Here is a 21,094-nt window from a genome sequence, read left to right on the forward strand (position 1 = left end):
AAAAATACTCTGCCGACAAGATGATAAAATCTTGAGTTTTCCACGCTGAGGCTACAGAGAACGTTAACAATCAAATTACATCTTATTTACAGGGGTTGGTGCTGGTACTGTGGTCAAAGCAGTCCTGTTTAATCTCTAAGAGTTTGTAATTAAACGTACGAGGAAAACAGCTTAAGGGTGGCACGATAACAATTGAAAAGCAAGCACCCGAAGCACACAGTTCAATAGGACAAAGAGCCAGTCAGTGTAAGACAAGCTGTGAAAATGTATTTGTAGAGGATAGAAAAGCCTCTTCTAAAAGAATTCTCTTAAGTACAAGGCCTTCAGTCAGAAACATGGGAGTCAGCGCTCTGGGGAATTCCAGGGAAGGAAGGAATGACTCTTCCTCGCACGCAAAGATCTCAGCCAGCATAAACCTTCTGGTTTACAGCTGTTCAACCCATAAGAAAACAAAGCATAAAAGTATAACCATCCACTCCCATTTCCCCCCACAATGTGATCTTTTATGAGCTTCTTTTTGCCTCATTAGTCATTCCCATACTAATTGTCTTTTTCATGCCTAGTCCACTTGTGAATATATCCGGAGAGCAGTTATCTGCTCGCCAGGTGGGTTAGGTGCTGTAGTAGTTAGAGCAGGGGTGTCAAACATAAGGCAGGCCAGATCCAGCCTGTTGAGCTCTTATCCGGCCTATGAGCCAGCCAAGGCAGAACCCCCCCCTTCTCGATCTGGGCAGGCGAGGCATGGCCCGGCCCAACCCAACCAAGTGACATTTATGTCATTGCTGGCCCTCGTAACAAATATTTCCCCTGATGTCTCTGGTGAGGAAAAACAAGGATTTTTTTTTTCTTCAGAGGTGGTGGTGAGGAATGCTTTTTGTTTGCTATTGGGTTTCTACTCTGTGAAGTTCCTTAAAATTCAATGGAAGATCTCATTGGAGCGAGTCTACAGCAGAGAAAGACTGAATCCCACATGGGTCAGAGCTGGAGGAATCTCATCCCAATACCAAGCAGCTGTTTTAGGCCCAGGAGCAGATCAGGACATTTCTTCCTAGTCAGTTGGCCACCTTAATCTACAGACGTCTTCCCTCTCCTTTTTTGTCCACAGTGCGTGTATTTCAAAACCTAACTATGGCTTCTTGGAATTAAAATACATTTCCCCCTACAAATAAGATGTTTATTATACACAAGCATTTCCACAAACACTCTTTTAAGAGATATCATTGAGAGCTACAGCAGTTCCATGTACACCACTTGGACTATATGCAAAAAAAAAATCGTCCATTTTCTTCTGTGTTATTCAGAATCCATAAAGAATGTTTCAAAGTCCTGATCCAAGTCTGAAACAAGGGCATCCACAAAGTCTTCAACTGATGGACTCTTCTGAAGCATGCCTAAGGAGAAGAATGCAAAAGTTGGTGAGGACACATTGACTTTGCTGCCAACAGGAAATTAATTTGTACCAAACGCCTCTGCCAAGAAGCATGGAATCAGTTTATGTGGGAGTCAATTTAGAAATACCAGGTAATCATGTCAGCGCTTCACTATCCCGCTAAGTACAAAAATAAAACCTACAGCAACCTTTCATCTTTTGAGAAAATTCTATTTCCTCTTCACCATTCTTTAAGAAAAAAATATAAATTCATTAATCTGGGAATAGAACACATCCCAGAAGTAAATAAAACATGCCCTGTTGCCATGATACTTAACAGTCCAGATGAGGAAAAAAGCTGAAACAGCTACCATGTTCATTGTCTTTTCCCTCTGAAGAAACACAGACAACTCTTCTGAACTTAAGGCTAATTTTCATCATTGTAATGATTTGATGCGCATAGTAAACAGCCGCATCAACCCTGAGGAGCACAGAGTCCCCCCTTCCTCACATTTTGCTAATCCCAGAGTCTTTACCGAGGCCTTTCGGGACACAGTTAAAGGTGAAACATTTGCAGACTTATTTCTATATTTCACTTGGCAAAAGCCATCAGTCTGGTCCAAATAATCACTGCTCATGATTCCTATTAATCTGGTTGTCAATCTACTTAACCTCAGTAGGCAATTTATTAAGTACACACTGGTCACTGTCACTGATAATTGATTCTGTGCATCTGCTTTTAGAAAAAATACAGAAACTATACCTTCCCACAGGGCAATGTGTGGGTCGTGACCCAATAGTGTGTTGTGAAGTATGTGAAAGTGAGTCCCAGTTTTATTTTTGCAGCTTTATTGATTTGTGCATGCTTTTTTTTTTAAGTGGGTCACCATATCAAGTGAATTTGGACTTATAAATCACCATAGTAAAAAAGGGTGGGAGTCATTTCCATAGAGAACAGTATGTGGTTTCTATTTTTCAGTGATGCTACTGGGATTTTTAAAAAGTACTACTGTGTATTTTTCATGGTAATAACATTTTAAATCTTAATTTAGGAAATGTCCAACTTCGTTTTGCTTTGGAAAATGATTTTCTCCTCTTCAACGTGAACCCCTCTATTGGAGATGCCAACATAAATATAACCTTACGCTCCCCTTTAGCATAAGAAGATTTAAGTACAATCACTTAATATTCCTACCCACCTAGAACTATTTGGTTTCCATGGGAATAACAACATAATTGATGCAGTCAGGAAAAGTGAAATCTTCCACGTCATCCTTTAATAAGCTGCCACAAGAACCAACTGGCTTCAATAGATATTTTGCATGTACACTAATTGCCAAACTCAAGTAAAAAAAAAAAAAACTAGGAAGAGAGAGTACAGATCTTGAGGCAATTTGAAACAGTTACTCGAAGAGTTTCTTGGTAGTTTGTCAGTGCATCATAGTTTTAATTAAACTACATGCTTTGCAAGTGACAACAAGAACACTCTTAGACATCTGATGGATGATACACATTTTTTTTTAAAAAAGAACAGAATTAAAAGGCAATCAAATATTATCACCATCAAAGGTAGCATAATAAGCGTTCTGAATTTTTGTTACCTTTCCATTTAGTGACATAAAAAGCAAACAGCTGGTTGAATATATAACATAATAAGGCACATAAAAAAACTTGTAAAGGTGCAAAAAAAAAGGAAACCCCACCATAGGATTTTACATAGAGCAGTTGAATGCATTAGCTTCCAGGTAGTAATTACAAAGTAATCCTGTCAGTATCAAATGGAAATTTATGTTATTATTGTAGACTCTAAAATATACTATCAAAGCTATAGGTAGCATAAACATGATAGAATCATAACACCACATTAATCACTATATTTTTAATCTACCTCTCCTCCAAGATGCTCAGGGCACAGGTTCTTCCCTCCTCCATTTTATCACAACCACCCTGTGAAGTAGGCTAGGGTTAAAAAGAGAGTCACACATGAAGCTGCCTTATTCTGACTCAGCCCATCGGTCCGTCAAGGACTCAGACTGGCAGCAGCTCTCCAGAGGTCTCAGCAAGAGGTTTTTCATATAACCAAGTGTCTGGTCCTTTTAACTGGAGCTGCCAGGGACTGAACCTGGGATCTTCCACGTGCAAAGCAGAGGCTCTTCCACTAAGCCACAGCCCCTCCCACGGTCACCCAGGCTGCTTCACAGCAAATCAGAGGTTTTAATCTGGGTCTTCCAGTTCTAGTCTAACAATCTATCCACTACGTGACACAGTGCCCACATTGCCTAACACCACTACACACACGCACACTATTACCTTTTGAAATATGTGATCATCACTTAACATACTTGTTTTCAAGCTGGTTTTGCTCAGGTAAGTCAGGTAAGCCAGTTTTTCTCAGAGCCAATCTAGTGCAGTGTAAAAGCTTATTACCACCAAATACCATATTTAGAAAAGAGACTGAATCCTGGTATTAAAATGGCATACTCTTTTGAGACATTTTCAGCGCTCCATGTTACAGAATCATAGAGTTGAAAGGGGCCATACAGGCCATCGAGTTCAACCCCCTGCTAAACATGCATAGGATTGCAGGCTTTATTTACTTTATTGCGGTCAAGTCAAGTGAGACCATTATAGCTCCACACACAAAATACACAGCCGTCAATACAAAACAATACTTTGCACTATATACCTAAAAAGCAACCCCTATAAGACAGAATGCATACACACAGACCCAGAAAACCTAGAACCCATTAATCTTCTTCCTTCTTGAGTTCTTTGCGGATCCTAACAGCTGCAGCCAGGAATCTGGTGCATGCAAGAGAAACCTGAGGATTAGAATCCACTATAAGCAGGTTACTTAACTCACAATCTGAGAGACCTGAAAGTCTCTGTAGCAGGGGTTGTAAATACTTACCACGAATTTCTTTATAGAACCCACACCCCAACAGGATATGTTCGATTGTTTCCACTTTGCCGGTACCACACGAACAGATGCGCTCTGCCATTGGTACCTTTTTTGTCAAGGCCCTCCAGAACCGCCGAAGGGAAGGAACCACATCGGGCCATAGAAAACGCTCTTCTATATGCCGGAACTGTCAAATTCGATAAATAGGGAATTGGCAAAGCCACATACCGGCCATCGAGTCCAACCCCTTGCTTAATGCAGGATCAGCCTAGAGTGTCCCTGACAAGTGCTTGTCCAGCCTCTGCTTAAAGGCTGCCAGTGAGAGGGAGCTCACCACCTCCCTAGGTAGCTGATTCCACTGTTGAACAACTCTTAATATAAATTGTCCCCCCGGCCCCCAATATTCAGCTGGTACCTTTCCGCCTGTAATTTAAACCCACTATTGTGAGTCCTATCCTCTGCTGCCAACAGGAACAGCCCTTCAAATACTTAAAGAGAGCAATCATGTCCCCCCTCAACCTCCTCTTGCCCAGACTAAACATTTCTCTCAGCCTTTCCTCATAGGGCTTGGTCTCCAGGCCCCTGATCATCCTCATCACTCTTCTCTGCACCCGCTCAGTTGTTGTCCAATCCTAATTTGTGCTCACTGCCTTGAAGCAACTTAAGAACTAAAGCCCTTCTTCCACATACACGTTTTATCCCCCACATGCATAAATCCAATCCCCTACATGCAACGCAAAGTTGATTGGCTAAGGAGAACGGGAAGCCCGCAGATGGGTGCCTGGTTTGACTCCGAGACCTCATTTGCACAGTGGCAGATTCCAGTAAAGGGACTGCGAGCCGATGAGGCCACTGACTTTGAAGAAGGCCCTCGGGTTCAAAGCCACCACCACCCCAGCCGTGGAAATGGCACTGCCATTTCTAACATGGCGATAAAAGGTTCTGGGGTATCAAGCACCACCTCTTCTATCTCGGTAGAGTGCCTCCAGCATGGTGTAGTGGTTAAGAGCGGTTGTTTGGAGAGGTGGATTCTGATCTGGAGAACCAGGTTTGATTCCCCCACTCCTCCACATGAGCGGCAGAGATTAATCTGGTGAACTAGGTTAGTTTCCCCACTCCTCCACATGAAGCCAGCTGGGCGACCCTGGGCTAGTCACAGCTCTCTTAGAGCTCTCTCAGTCCCACCTACGTCACAGGGTGTTTGTTGTGGGAAGGGGAAGGGAAGGTAATTGTAAGCCGGTTTGGTTCTGCTTTAAGTGGTAGAGAAAGTCAGCATATAAAAACCAACTCTTCTTCTTCTCTTCCTCCTCACTCTCAGTTCCCCTTCTGACCACACAAAGCTCTGTTATTCGGCTTCATCCCTACAGCCATTCCGGAACCTGCAATTTATGCTCTGAGAACGTCCTGCCAATGTCTCAGCAGAGAAACAATGGGAGCGGAGAAGAACACACACAGTGTAACCACATTTATAAAATCTCCTCTGCAACCACAGGGCTGGAGATATCTGTCAAGGCACAGACTGGGGTTGTATTGAATCCAACATCCACCAGACCAAAAAAACAAACAAGCAAAAGAGTTCACACCCTCCAAGGCAACATTCCCACTGTCTTAGACCCAAAGGCTCAAATGTCTACAACAACTAAGATGGTCCCTCGAGGATGATAATGTTTAAAGCATGCTATATGCAGAAGGCCCAGCACTGAGCTCTAAGGGAGAGCTAACCAAGACGGCTGCTGTCTTCAAAACTGTGAATTTGTTTTATAAGCCTAGCCTGGCTCCAACTGCAGCTCCGTCTCTCCCAAGCCTAGGGCAACTGCAGAGCTCACCTCCTTTGAAGTCCTACACCTTCCACATCACAAGGGTTAACCACACCCTTTCTGGAAACGGCTGCCCCCAGCCCTCAACCATCTGCAACTGGAGCTGCTGCAAATGCCGTGGCTGCCCTCTCCTTCCTTTGAAACTTTTATAATTGTTTTGGCTTCGTTAGTACAATCTACTAAGTTTGCAAAGTGTTGCTGCTGCTTACAGCAAAGGCTAAAACAACGTTGACAAAAGCTCTTTGATCGTGCAAAGTGCTATGTGATCTCTGAGGGAATATTCAGTAACCGTAACATCTGGTTACAGCTAATAAATAACATTGCGAGTATGAAAATATTCAAGAGCAACAAGGGGCTGGCTTCCATGTTCAGTTTCCCCAACAAGCAGACAGACACTTCCCCTCCTGAACAATTTTTTAATTGTAGTTTGCAATGCAAATGGCACCTCTCCCCCCCTGCCCCACACATACGCACCTGCATACTTGTCCACTTGGGGAGGTAAGGAGAAAGAGCTGGCGGTAATGACTAGGTTTATAGTAGTACTGGTGACTGTCATAACACTCAACCTTTAGCAAAGTTGGCAGATGGGAATGGGAAATTTGTCCTATCCAGCATTGCATTGTATGAATTAACACATTTATGTGACTTACAGCACACTGAAGGCTTTACGAAAGGGCATTGATTCTAGATCTCTGTTTGTGCAGTGGACCTGTGGTGTGCAAACACCTTTTCTATGTGGAAGAAGCCTATACTGGAAGCAACCAGCGTTTCATTGGACATTAATCCACACTTTGCTTAGTAGATTCTTCTATGTGAATTGTATTTGTATTGCAATGTGCATTATGTATATTGACATCTATCTTTGGATTTGATGAGCACATTTGGATTGTGTGAACAACTGTAGGTATTGCGTCTGTGAAGCATCTCAGTACATTTGGGTGAGTTGACATTTCGCTTGGCATCCTGTACTTTTTTCATATGCAACAACACAGAAAGAAGCCAAGCAGACACACCGGCATTCTTCTGGGGCTTGCACACCAGCACACAAAGTGGGAGCAGATGTCATGAGTCTGAATGCTGGTGTGTGCCTGGTTGCCAGCTGACCTGGAGAAAAAGGTCCTGTCCCTTTTACAGAGGCAAACAAACGAATACGAAAGCCTTTATTAGCATTAAAAGGGAAATCGTACAGTGAAGTTTGCAGTAAAATCTTTAACAGAGGCTTAATGTGGTGTGGAGGTTAATAACATCACCTGGTAAGTAACATCCCCCTTAAGCTTCTATCAAAAGGAAAGAACACTTATCTCCAGGCCAGTTGGCAACCCTGAGTGTGTGCAAACAAGAGGCAGGAGGGTTCAAATGCAATACTTGGAAGCAGCCAGTGGCATTTATTGTTTTGTTCAGAAGGGCTGCTAGTCAAGAGTTTCTTACATTTTGTAGAATCACAGAGTTGGAAGTGGTTTCATAGGCCTCCTAATCCAACTCCTTGCACAACATAAGAAATCTAAAATAAGGGCAGATCTAGGTATTTCTATTCGGCCTTTCTTCCCTAAATGCACTCAAGACAATATCCCCCAAAAAATAAAATCCGGCACAATTAAAAAGCAATAATGGGAAAGAGCAACGTAGCAGCAGAATACACCTCACACTCAAAGACCTGGCTAAACAAAACTCTTGGCATTTGTCTTCTAGATTATAACAGAGAATGTGCTAAACAAGTCTCTCTGGGGAGGGTATTGCAATCATCGTTAAGAACTGATTGTTCATATCTGAGCGCACCCCTTTAGTAAATATCATGTGAAATAAAAAGATGCAACAGGGAGCGTGTTTAATATTGTTAAAATACAGCCAGGAATCTTTGTTCAAAACTGCAGTGCGGGAAACCCAGTCAGCCAGAAGAAAACACAGTGACGGTATTGATATTACCTTGAACCATAAGCATGGGTTCCTTTCCACCACCATGTGCCAGCATTTCTCTGCGATAACGTTCACCCATTGCCCTGAAGGAAGAGATGGGTACGGTTATCATTAAGAGTCACCTGCAAACACAACCAGTTCAGCTTCCTGGCAGACCTGCCTCCAGCTTTCGTCCTTAGTTTCCCATTCTGAGCTTGACAGAATGGGAAACTAAGGACGAAAGGACGAAAACCACCTTTGCCAGTGGTTTTACAAAAAGCAAAAAAACCAAACAAACAAAAAGAAACAAAAAAGCCACGAAAGACACCCAAACGTCATACAATTTGCTCGTGCTTTGTAGAAAAGGTACAGCATGCTTATGTTATTGTTTACAAAATTATGAAACACATATTTCGGGATACAATCCCTTTTGTACACTAAAGCAGGCAAGTGGAGGAAAGAATGCAACGTCTTGGGCCAGTTCCAAGTCAACGGATGTTACTCACTTTTGTAAGGGACAGCAGTTCCTTCCCTAGACAAATTCTGGGATGAGTTAACAGGATTAAAAGGAGCCCGTGATTGACACATGCCTCTTTACAACTGCACGGCCGTAAGCAGTTCGGCATCCAGGCAGCTGTAGAGTCTCCTTTTCCACGTTATGTCAAGGGCAAAGTCAGGGAATCCCATTCTGCCTCCAGAGTTTGGAAAACAACATATGCTGCAGTCAGGCAAGGGCTCTCCTCCTCCTCCTCCCAGCTGTTGTAGCAGGAAAAGCAGCCCTTGTATGTACACTTCAGGAATCCTTCGTGGGGAGGGAACTCCCCACTGCCCCATCGTCTGCCCTCAGAGTTCTTTACCTGCCTGATGCCTTACTTCATTCATTTGCGCTGAAGCATATATGCCCTTGCTCTCGCAACGATTTAAGCAACGTATTTAATCTTTACTTTTAATGATACTGTTCATATGGCCAATTTGACCCTGAACAATGTCACACTGAGACCATAATAAAAAGGAAAAAAATAACCCATAAGGAAATTAGAATTTTTTCATCTTAATTGACTGGGAAAGAAATTTGGCGACTGTCAATGTAGTATTAAAATCTACCTCTGCTAAAAGAACCCTCAGATTATCCAGTTTAGAGACAGATTCCCGAATAAAAGGCTTTAGCCATCTGTCTCTAGCCTCGTTGAGCAAATCACAGCTAAACAAGGAATGCTGAAGAGTGTCTATTTGGCCAGAACCACATTGACAGACTCTCTCACAGTACTGTACTCTATCAACGTATTTAATCAACAACATATCCACAACAATATTTACAATACTTATTTTTAAAAAAAATCAGAATGGCAGCATAATAATTAAAATAATGACCTGGCAAGCTGAGTGGGACAATTAAAGGTGTATAAGACAACAGTATAAAAATGTAACTTGGGATCCTTAGGAAAACACTGTAGCATTTAAAAAAAAAAAAAAACCCAAGCAAAGCAGGTTCTCTCTACATAGGCGCAAGTCACCGCAGGCCAGGAGGTTGCCAGCCCCGCTCCAGATACTCCCCAGTGAGGTCAACAATTTGCTGCAGTGGGGCCTTTTCGTCAGGTGCAACTTTTGTGGTCACATCATTGCGGTAGAGGGTGAAGCTAGCCAACTACAGAACTCATAAAAAGCCTATTCTAAAAGCAATCTGTCAGGCTTGCAACAAGCCCTTGTGTTTGCAGAGGGGAGGAACACTCTAGTAGGAAGCAATGCCCCGAGCTGGATGGCCCAACTGAGCCTGATCTCGTCAGATCTCCGAAGCTAAGCAAGGTTGGCCCTGGTTAGCACTTGGATGGGAGACCACTAAGGAAATCCAAGGTTGCTATGCAGAAGCAGGCAATGGCAAAAACCACCTCTGTTCGTCTCTTGCCCTGAAAACCCTACAGGGTCACCATAAATTGGCTGAGACTTTACAGCGCTTTCCACCACTGGGAAGCAATAAGCAATCAGCGATTTTGAATCAGTGACACTGAAGCAGAGAGAAGTTCTATCTCTGGTCCCACCATTGCCCTGCTACTCCAGAGCTCCCCACCACCCCTGCTTCCCATCCCACTTCAGGTATTTCAAGACGACAACCAGTACAAGCTCAGCCTCTGCTCACAGCAAGTAAAGAGATGGCACACACTGAAGTCAACCCAACCACCGCGCACTGAAGACACTGCGGTCCTTCCACCACCCTGCCCCACTCATGACTCAGCAGAGATGACTATTGGAAGGCCCCTGCAGGCAATCGCCCTCTGGGGCCCAAGGCTGCCATTTTCTGAATCTCACCTCCTCATTTACGCAGGTACTAAAGTGGAGAAAGAATGCATTTGGGCCTTTACCAAATGAACCACTCCTACCCTTCCACCCTCTTTGAAACTACACACTGTTAAGGGTTGCTGTTTTGTTATGTTTTACCTCTCATTTGAAGAAAATGCTATCATGGGTGAAAGATGGGGCAAGAAAGCTTCACAGGATATTATTTTTTTTAAAAAATTGCACAATATCTTGCTTTTTATGTTTGTACCTGTTAAAGGGATCCTGCACAAAACACTGTCTCCATACCATGGATGCTACCGCCCGAGACATGAGATAGGAATAATACTTGGCGCCATAACCCACAAGATGGCTGAATCTGAGCTGCCAAGCCTGAAGGGGGGAAAACAAACAAACAGACCATGTGTCCTTAGCATTCTTCACAATATTTTGTAACCAGAGCAACAGTTTATACAATACTAGCTTTCAAATACGGTAATGTATTCTTCAAAGCACTCTGAACTAGCTTGTCAACGAAATGGCAATGCCTTGAACGATGTCAACTCTAGGAATCTGCTCAACTGGGGAAGAGTTTAAAAATGAACTGAAGACTGACTGGCAGGTAACACAGGTGTTTATCGTGATTATCTATATTGTTGCTTTTGAGGGATTAAAGGAAAACCACAGTTTACATGTTACAAGTGCCTCTGCATTCTATTTCCCATATGGGCACCTGTAGTGTTGCACCTGGAAAATGTAAGCTGGTGACTTATCTGCCAAAACCACGATTACATAGAGACACGTCCCTGCTACTTTTTAAAAGAACGGCTTCTCACATGCCAAGTATAAGCTCAGAGGGAGAAGAGATACACAGCATTCTACTCTTCACAGGTTTGTTTGTATATTTATAACAGATAACCACTCTCTGTAAATTCTACTATGATTTGTTCATCCATTGTCAGGGTGCAGATGAGTTTATGTTTTGAGTTTAAACTGGCCTCCCAGAAATATGAAATTTGAATTGAGGGCAAGTGGGATTTGTGCCTGTAATATGGAAGTACTATTGGGATGAAAGTTACCACACCTTTGCTCTGAAGTAGTACAGTTAAACACTATGGGGAGGGGCTGTGTTTTAAACGGCCATGAGATTGTTAAATTTCCACTTAATCTGAAGTAGAAACAAGGAAATCACAATCTGAGAGCCTGCATAAAAGTTCTGGTGCTCTCTTTCACTAATAATGATTGCAGATTGGAATGGCTCTACATGGCTTCCTGGTAATTATCAAGACGCATCAGAGCAACAGAAAGGAGCCCAATTTTTTTTTTAAGATTGCTCTTAAAATGTGTTGGACATTGTCTAACTTTGAGGAGAGTCTCTTCAGTATAGAGTTTGGGACCTCAGTACAAGCTCTTTCCACATATACATTCCTTCTATTGGATTTTCTTGTTAATCAGCGCTTCCATTACAATTTTTTAAATTAAGATTTTATTTTTTATAAATATAAATAGAACAGAAAAAAAAGAAAAAAGAGAAACCATATCATAACAATTACATCAAAAGAAAAAGAGAAGAGAAAGTATACATATAATATAATACACAATGATTATAATAAACAGTAAACATTAAATGATGATAGCAACAATGATAAAGTAATGGTGATTATCATAATAGTAAATATTAGCATAAACCATAAGATAACCTAGACAATTTTATAAGACGAATTGTGATGAAACAAAATAGTGGTCATTAATATTATATATCTGATTATAACTTTTGAAAATTGAGTTCACATATTTTATCAACTATCTATGATATATTTAAATGTTTCCCCCTTTAACACCTTTTCAATACAATATATCAAAAGGATTATTAATAATTCATATATATCATTTCAACAACCTCTTTCTTTGTTCCCTGTTTTTTTAAGAATAATATAAGTAGTATGCTTTCCTTTTGTCCTGAAATTCTTTGATTGGTCTGTTATTCACACAGTTTGCTAATTTTGCCATTACTGCATATTCAGCTAGTGTACTTTCTCAGTCCTCCCAGCATGCACACTCTTCTACTTTCCATTTTGTTGCAAATGTAACTCTGGCAACCATTATCGTATATCTAAACAATTCTTCCAAAAATTTTGGAATTATTTTGGGGCACAATGCCCAATAGCATGCTTTTGGCTTCTATAGTAAATTTAATTTTTAAAGTTTTCTAGATTTCGGCATGTATTTCTGTCCAATTTTTTTTTCTTTTAGCACGTCCACCCCATAGGATAAAGAGTGCCGTCTACCTCTTTACATTTCCAACATTTCCCTTTATAGTTCTTGTCCATCTTCTTTGGAGCAATATACAACCCTTTGGAGTAATATACAACCCATAAAACATCTGATACCACTTTTCTCTTAATGTTTGACTAGCTGCAAATTTTATATCTTTTGTCCATAAGGTTTCCCATTACTGGAGAGATAGTTCTTCCTTAAAATTTTGCATCCATCTAACCAAACATATTTTAACTTCTCTGTTTCTGTGTCAAATTGAAGTAATAACTTAAAAATCTGTCCTAATAAATGTTCTTTTTTGCTGCATTATCACCTTTTCAAATTCAGTCAGCTCACTTATTACGCCTCTTGCTGTGTGTGAGTGTACTTTTTTAAATCTTAAAACTAGTTGAAAATATAGTAGTCATTGTATTTCTTTGCCTTCATCCTTCGCCAAGACTTGATTTCTCCTTACAAATCGATGGCTATTACTGGCCAATTTATCCGGACCTTTGTTTTTTGGTTAAAACAGAACCCAAATCTAAAAACCTGTCCCTTAGGTGAACTCAGCAGGACACTGGAACTAAACAGTATCACTCAAATAACTTCTAGAGCAAGGGGTTCCATTTTTTCCTAGCACATAAAATACTTTCTGTGCTGTGCCACTAAGCAACTAGATTCTTCCTATAATTGTTCGCAGGCTATAGCTACATTTAAAAAAGTCTCATAAGTAAAAGAAGGCCTTTTAAATTAAGTACAGAATTATTACCAAACTTCAACTGTATCCTAATGCCTCTTCTAAACTGGAATTTGAATTTAAAAATTAATTTCATGTCAGATTTATTCCTCGTACAGAGAAAGAAGGCTTTTGGCAAAAACATTTATGCTGAATTTTTTCCGCTTGTTCTTTCAATGTAAGCTACTGAACAAAGCACATTTAAAATGTCTTAGGAGACCAGGATAAGCAGTAGTCTATAGTATTGTCTGACGAGTTGAAGTGACACCTTGAAAAGGCTACAGCCCTTCCAATAACAGAACTATTCTTCACATGCTCAGAATCCTGATGCATTTGAAACAGACTTGCTTACAAAAGCATGACAGTGTACTGATGCTTTTCCTATTTTCAGAAAGCTCTACACATTCCCCCCACCCCGGCCCCACTGGGACTAATAAAGAGCCTGAAGTCCTATATTTATTAATTGTTTTAACTTCGCCTATGGCCTGCCTAACTCACCGAAAATCAAGACAGATTACAAAATATAGAAAACAATTCAACCAGACAGCATAAGAGATCCAATAACCAATGTCATAGGACTAGTATTACAGAATGGGGGGGGGGGGAAGCAAACAAACAAAAATGTGTAAGGGATAACATACCATAATACAGAAAGTGGGTTACAATGGCAGGAAGATGGGTGTGTGGGTGGGAGGACAGGGGATCCCAGAAGACAGTATACGTTTAGAAGAAGAACCCCAAGTTTGCCAGAAACCCCTAAACAAGCCCTTTTTACTTCAACTGATTATTTCCAAATATTAAAGTTTAAACCACAATCCCAAAGATAATTACTCTGAAGGAAGCTTATCTGAAATCAGTAAACTGCTGTCCAAAAAACTGTGTATAGGACTTGGTGGTATTTTCTTCTCTCCCTTCTGGCCAGACTTCCATACTACCAAACACTAAGAACAACAACATATTTTAAATCCACTAGCCTCTAGCAACGACCTCCTAAACCTCAAAACTGTTTCCAGTTCCTTGGCAAAAACAATGTTTTCAGTTTAATCTCGAAGTTCTCACTATTCCACAGACATTTAGGAAGCTCAGGCATCAATATTAAAAAATGTACGACACTATTTAAACGTTATGTGTTTGCTCTCTGCAAGACATACATGTTGCTCCTGTGAGCCATTCCAAAATGCTGCCCTTAAGAAAAAAGGAAAATATGTGTTTGTATCTCAGTGCAGAGAACAGATGAGAAGCCCATTCCAAAAGAACATGAAGATGCCATATTCTGAACCACAATTAAAAGACAAGCAGATATCAAATAGTGGTGTATTAATTGAATATGCAGCAGTCATTTTTTTCAACTTAAAACGGTGCCTGTGATTAAACTATTTAAGGGGTATAGACAATTAGTTTCAAAATCTTATTACTGAAGGGTCTAATTTTTACAATAAAACATCCTTCTAATGTTACACATTTCCCTTTTGGGAAAATCCCCAGGCATCATCCACAAAATCCACCTTGCTACGAGGTCAGGTTTCTAAGCAGCAAGCTAGTGGATGGAAATCTTGAATGACACCATCTGATCTTGTACTGATATGTAATAAGGCTTGAAAAAGCTGTACGAAAACATTCCAGGAGTTTATTAAACATGGCTACATTCTCTACCGTAGCCCAGGGGTTGTAACATGGCATCTACAGGTCATGTTCCTGCCTGCACAGCAGACAGAAACAAAGGTGTATGACTGATCTACAAAATTAATCAATGCAGTCTGAGTGAATCAAATCCTGATGGGCTTATTAAGCAAAACGTTAGAGAGCGCTGGATCACCTTCTGATCCACCATTTTTAAAATGAGAAAGATTTTCAAGGGAAACTATTCAGTTTCATGGAATTTAACACAAACCATCTTCAAGTACTTGAAGGACTGTCATATGGAGGATGGTGCCGAGTTGTTTTCTGTTGCCCCAGAAGGTCGGACCAGAACCAATGAGTTGAAATTAAATCAAAAGAGTTTCCGTCGAGACATTAGGGAGAATGTTCAAACAGTTAAGAGCGGTTCCTCAGTGGAACGGGCTTCCTCAGGAGGTGGTAAGCGCTCTTTCCCTGGAGGTTTTTAAGCAGAGGCTTGTCCTTCACCACAAAATGTGGTGTGCGTGTGCATAGAATTAGAGATTGCTTCAAAAATGTCGCAAAGCATTTGCCTATGGAGGAAGCATTGCTCTTATTCTAAATTGGCTTCACTGAAGGCACTCGTTGCTGCATAGCCAAATCAGAATCAGGATGTCATCATATTCTCTAGGTGATCCCTGTTAGACTGCAACTGATTGTGAAACTCATCCAAGGAAGATGTGGTAATGAGAAAGGGTGGGGGAGTAGCGCCAGAGCAGCTGTGGATAAGTGGAAAACAAAGGAAGCAAACGGGAACAAAAAGGGGTGAGCAATCTAGTAATTAAGGGTGTTTTCTCCAAAGAAATATCCCTGAACATACAGTATAACCCCAAAATCGTAACAGCAGAATATGAAGTACAGCCCTATGCCCAATATGACAAGTTCTTACATCTGAATTTGATAAAGCACTGGTGGCTGTCCTGTCCTCAACTACATCAGAAAAGTGTAAAAAGGTGTTCTAAGAACTGTGAAAATTAACTCATCTGATGCTTGTTTCTGAAAAAGAAGGAGCTCTCTGCAATCTTAAGAGTTCCAAAATAAATTATTGAAAGAAAATATAGATAGAGGCAATATGACAAACTTTATTCATCCAGATTATATTGGTAATTCTCTGAGCTATACAAAATTACTGCATTGGGTAGAATGAAAATAAATGCAGCGCCAGATTATTTAAAATGTATTTAAAATTGACAGCATTATATGCTGAAGCATATCTCATTGATTTCAAAGGAACATCCTCCAAAGTGTTCAAGAATGGGCCTTCAACCTTAATCAGACTCTGTTTGTACACAAATAGGTTTGTTTGGCCTGTGAACAGCTTATAAATCATAAGAAGAGTTGGTTTTTATATGCCAACTTTCTCTACCACTTAAGGAAGAATCAAATCAGCTTACAATCACCTTCCCTTCCCCACAACAGACACCCTGTGAGGTAGGTGGGGCTGAGAGAGTGTGACTAGCTCAAGGTCACCCAACTGGCTTCATGTGTAGGAGTGGGAAATACAAATCCAGTTCACGAGATTAACATCCGCCGCTCATGTGGAGGAGTGGGGAATCAAACCCACTTCTCCAGATCAGAGTCCACCGCTCCAAACCACTGCTCTTAACCACTACACTACGCTGGCTCTCATTAGCAATCATTTATCCCAACACAATTAGTCCCCACTGATGTTCATCCATAAAAGTACCTTCCATCACACCCTTTCTAGGTATTCCTGGGAATTAAAATGTATAATATTTATAATACAAAGCGCAATTTCTTCAAAGAGATGTTTTAACCTAATTGCTCTTTATAACTTTATAAAGTTATTGCTGTCCACATTGTTCTTTATAATTGTTCCATAAGGTTTTTTTTAAAATAGCATATAAAAGTGTTTTGATGCATAATTTTTTCGTACACTGTTTCATTAAGCAACTGGTATACCGCCAGTAAGCATCTGTGCATTGTCATATCTATCTGCAACAGCAGCTTAACTACATTGCAAAGCCAGCCTAACACCACGCTTCGCTTTGCTATGCTAACAGACATGTGAGCTGGTTCAGCTTATAGGGTTAGGCTAAAGTAAGCTGGCTCTGTAAGTGTGCAGGGGACCATAAAACATTAAAAACCCGCACAATCTGTCACCAGTATAAACTGATTCAATACAAAAATCCAGGAAAAATCCACAGTTATGTTGGTGCAAAGGATGATTTAGTCCAAAATTCCCCACCCAACAGCCTAATGCATTCGTGTATGATATATGACTGAAAACATGAACGAACAAGATGAATCACACCAGCAATACATGCCTCGGGCAGGTGAACCATGTGATAAAAGGAAGTCAAGTAAATAAATGATACAAGCCAGGGTTGCTTGGAAAGGAGTCCTTCCCAACCCAAAGATAGCAATCTGCTAGACCTTGAAAGTGAAGCAAAATCCATCCACCGAGCCACCCAAACAGAAACTGTGCTTGGTTTCCGAACACAAGCCAGTCCTGCGCAATATTCCATCAGGCACCACATGCTAGGCGATTTTGTTGCTTCTGATGCTTGCGTGGGGGCATGTAAGTCCCTCCCACGCTGAAGTGTATTTGGATTACTGCAATATCTTCTGGCCCCCTGTTGGTCGATGTTTTATAGATGCTTGAAATACTAACGCTGATTAAATTTAAAATTCAAAAGCTTCTATGTGTATTAATGACCTGAACAATTTTATAACCCAGAAGAGAGGATAACATGGAATATTTTAATCACATGATTTCTGCCTGAAAAGAAGAGCAGTCTGGTAATACAGACTGGTAAAAGCCTCGCCCTGGTAATACAGTGTCCTGCTCCAATTCAGTCTCTTTCAAGCAGGGATGTGTGTGAGAGAGACAGGTCATTTATGAATGGTCGCTGTAACCTCCTTTATTCCCTGTTTCAGCCAGGCTCTAACTTTTCAGTATGTACGATATCCCATTTCTTGGTAGCTCAATGCTGTTTCGACACAAAACCTACCCGGGTCTTCCCATTCCTCTGTTAATCTGACTTTTCCCTCTCCCCTGAGCTCAGCCCAGCTCAAAGCAGCGTGCAGATGACTAAGCAGGGGGAAAGACAGAAGACTGGCTTCTCTCACAGCCAATCACGAAGCAGCATGTAAAGAGGCAGGGATTCAAGTGCTTTCTGCTACCTTGGAGCTCTTTCTGAGCAAAAGAAAGGCTTTTTAAAAACGAGGGTTGGATTTCTCCCCCCGCCCTTCTTTCAGATTGCTCCATTTTTTGTTTTTTGTTCTTAAAATGCTTTTTTATGCGGCAGTTGGGTTTGGGGGGAAGGAAATCTTCTCTCACGACGAGCACTGTGAAGTAAACCAAATTACAGAGCAGGATTTAAAGGGGTGGAACTTGATTTGAGCTTGGGAGACTGCTTTTCTGTATTCATGGCTCAATTAGCACACAGTTTCGTCCCTGATCATTCAAGCCAATGCATACAGTTTCCCCCAAAATCGGATTACATTAATGTGCAATGAACCCAGGTCCAACTAGGGAGATCCAACCCATGCATAAAAGGCCATAGAGACTACTCTCAATATATCCCAGCTTGTACCTGAGCAGTGCAGGATCCCAAATATTCTCCAACCTAATGCTATCAGAACTTGTAATAGGGAAAGAAGAGTACAAGGAGAGATCCTAGGGGCATTCCTAGGTGCCCTTTTCTAATACCACGCCGAAATCCGATATCAAAGATGGATACTACTGATGGGTAGATTCTGAGTAGGGGTAGAGTGATCTAATCCTGACTCAGACCAATGCCTCACGCCTCAAAATATTTATATAGGGCTGCCTTACTCTTCCTATCACTAGAATCAGTAGAAGACTATTGTCCTTGGCTGAAAGAACCAGGTTTGGGATCAGGATTGCCACTGCAGCTTTAGCTAAAGGGACATTCAGACTTTCCAAACCTCCTGGGTTTGTTGACCAACTGAGGGGGGGGCTTGCCTTTGTCTGGGTTAACCAACCCTTATAATCTTGTCAAAGAACCTGAGATAGGGCACCTTTGCCCTCTTGCTGGGAGGAGCTGAGGAAACATCAAGCTGATCACTTGAATAATAGTTTCACAAGGAGTTGGAGCTGAGGCTAGCTAAATAATTTTTAGGAAGATGCTCCCTCCTCCTCTTAGATGGAAACATCAAAGTCAGATCTTTGCTTGTGGGGAGAGGGGCTAAGAGGGGCATAAATGGGACTAGATGATTTGACAGATGCATCAATTTTTCCTTTACAGTTTTCAAGGTTTCTTTCAAATGAAGTGACTTTTTCTAAAAACATGTGTGTGCCGTCAAATTGCAGCCGACATACGGTGACCCCATAGGGTTTTCAAGGCAAGAGACATTCAGAGATGGTTGGCCATTGCCTGCCTCCACGTGGGCTTAGAGAGTTCTGAGAGAACTGTGACTGGCCGAAGGTCACTCAGAAGGCTTCATGTGGAGGAGCGGGGAATTGAACCCGGTTCTCCATATTAGAGTCCTGCCGCTCTAAACCACTCCATCACGCTGGCTTTCTTTCTAAAAACTTACGCGAAACAAATATAAATGTAAAAATGAAACAGAAAGAAAAATGTATAACAACAGCCTCAAGATAAGAGAACTATTAGCCAGAAATTACACTGGCTCTATACCTAAAACCCATACTTGGCCAGAGACATTGTTAAGCAAAGGCTGTATGATATAGAAAGGCAGAATGACATTGCATGTGTTCCTAAATATTGGGCTCACCTGACAACAAACTATATAGCCGTCCCAGTATTATATCTTTCACTCTTAGAGGTCCCATCACACCGTAGGGCATATACAACGGCAAGATGTAATACTTTCCCCTCAGCCATAACTGAAGGCCGGTATAAAAAGGTACCATTGGAAGAGCGGTTTTGTCCCTGTGGATCAGGGAGGATCGAGTCGATGGACTATATCATATTGTACTGTAAGTTTTATGAAGCAAGTAGAAAGAAGCTTATTTCTCCAATAATAAAGCGATGGCATGGAATTACCGATGCCAAAATAAGCCAGAAACTATTATTTGAGACAAACCCTGAGTTTATATTGAATTGTGCTAGATTTTTAGCTATAGCCCTTAAAATTCGCAAAGATAAAGAGGTGATCTAAATGAAGGGCTAAAACAACAACAGCAACAAAACCGCATACTAATGAACAAACATTGAAAGATTCATAGTTGTAGTTTCTAATCTTAGTTACAATAATTTCACACCGAATACTGTCTAAGATGCTTCTCAATATTCTGCTCCCTGATAATAATATCTTTCAGAACAATGTGGCAAAAAGATACTCTAAAGTCAGGAATAGGAAAGTAAAAACAAAAAAAGAAACAAAATAGATCTCCTGAGATTTTGGAAACAAGAGACTAAGGTTTCAGTTTATAACACTTCTCTGCTTTTATTACCAAGTCATAAATAAATCCAGCAAGACAAGGAATATAAATATTTTTGCAGTAGTTTATACTAGAGAAGAGGAAAGGAATTTAACATGCAATTAACCATTTAGGTGTTTCTGGAGAGGTACCATCTGGTCCCAGAATTATTAATTTATATGTTATCCACTGTTTCTAAGACAATCCTGTTATCACAGCTCAAGAGGCTCTGAAACTCTTCACTATCAACACCTTCAAAAGTGTCATGTAGGCAAATGAAGACTCCAGACCCCAAAAGCTCACATTTGTTTTAATGTAACAGCCCACCTCCCAGTTATCCTCATCATTCCCAGGTCCTACTCGGCATATCTCCACTGACAGAGAGGCAAAACTGGGCATGTGCACAAACCTAAGTGGTGCAATCAAGATTGCGGAACTCCCTCCCCACACAAATTCGCCTGGTTCAAAATCTACTATCGTTTAATGGCATTCAAAAACATTATTTTCCCAAGCTTTTAGCTAAATTGCATCCTCTGTGACTTCTGTAACAATTTGTTTTATGCTCATGGCTGTTTTGCTTTGTGGTTTTGTGTATTTCTTTATCTGATTATACTTTGAAAACTTTTTTATCTGTTCATTTGAAATTTCTTTATCCCAGACTGCTGTTTTACTTGTAAAAGTGTTGTTCTACTGTTCATTATTTTTTATTTTATTGCTATAACTCACCATGAATATATTTATATAGGTACTGAAGAATATACCATTTTAAATAAATAAACAAATAAATTGAAAAGAGTCTGGCATACAATCTTATAAGACA

At 40.8% G+C, this 21,094-nt stretch overlaps 1 protein-coding gene across 1 annotated transcript in view; it reads right to left on the bottom strand.

Moving 5' to 3' along the window:
* Positions 1-1,272: 1,272 nt before the first annotated feature.
* The window catches only part of MIPEP (mitochondrial intermediate peptidase), a 67,857-nt gene continuing 48,035 nt past the window's right edge, over positions 1,273-21,094 (bottom strand). Inside the window, exons 17-19 of the mRNA XM_056858325.1 lie at positions 10,524-10,645; positions 8,012-8,085; positions 1,273-1,391 (exon numbers count right to left, since the gene is read on the bottom strand). Of these exons, the coding sequence (XP_056714303.1) occupies positions 1,294-1,391; positions 8,012-8,085; positions 10,524-10,645 (294 nt within the window). The 3' untranslated portion in view covers positions 1,273-1,293. The remainder of the gene's footprint in view (positions 1,392-8,011; positions 8,086-10,523; positions 10,646-21,094) is intronic.

The sequence above is a fragment of the Euleptes europaea genome, chromosome 12 (assembly GCF_029931775.1).
Source record: "Euleptes europaea isolate rEulEur1 chromosome 12, rEulEur1.hap1, whole genome shotgun sequence".
NCBI lineage: Eukaryota > Metazoa > Chordata > Lepidosauria > Squamata > Sphaerodactylidae > Euleptes > Euleptes europaea.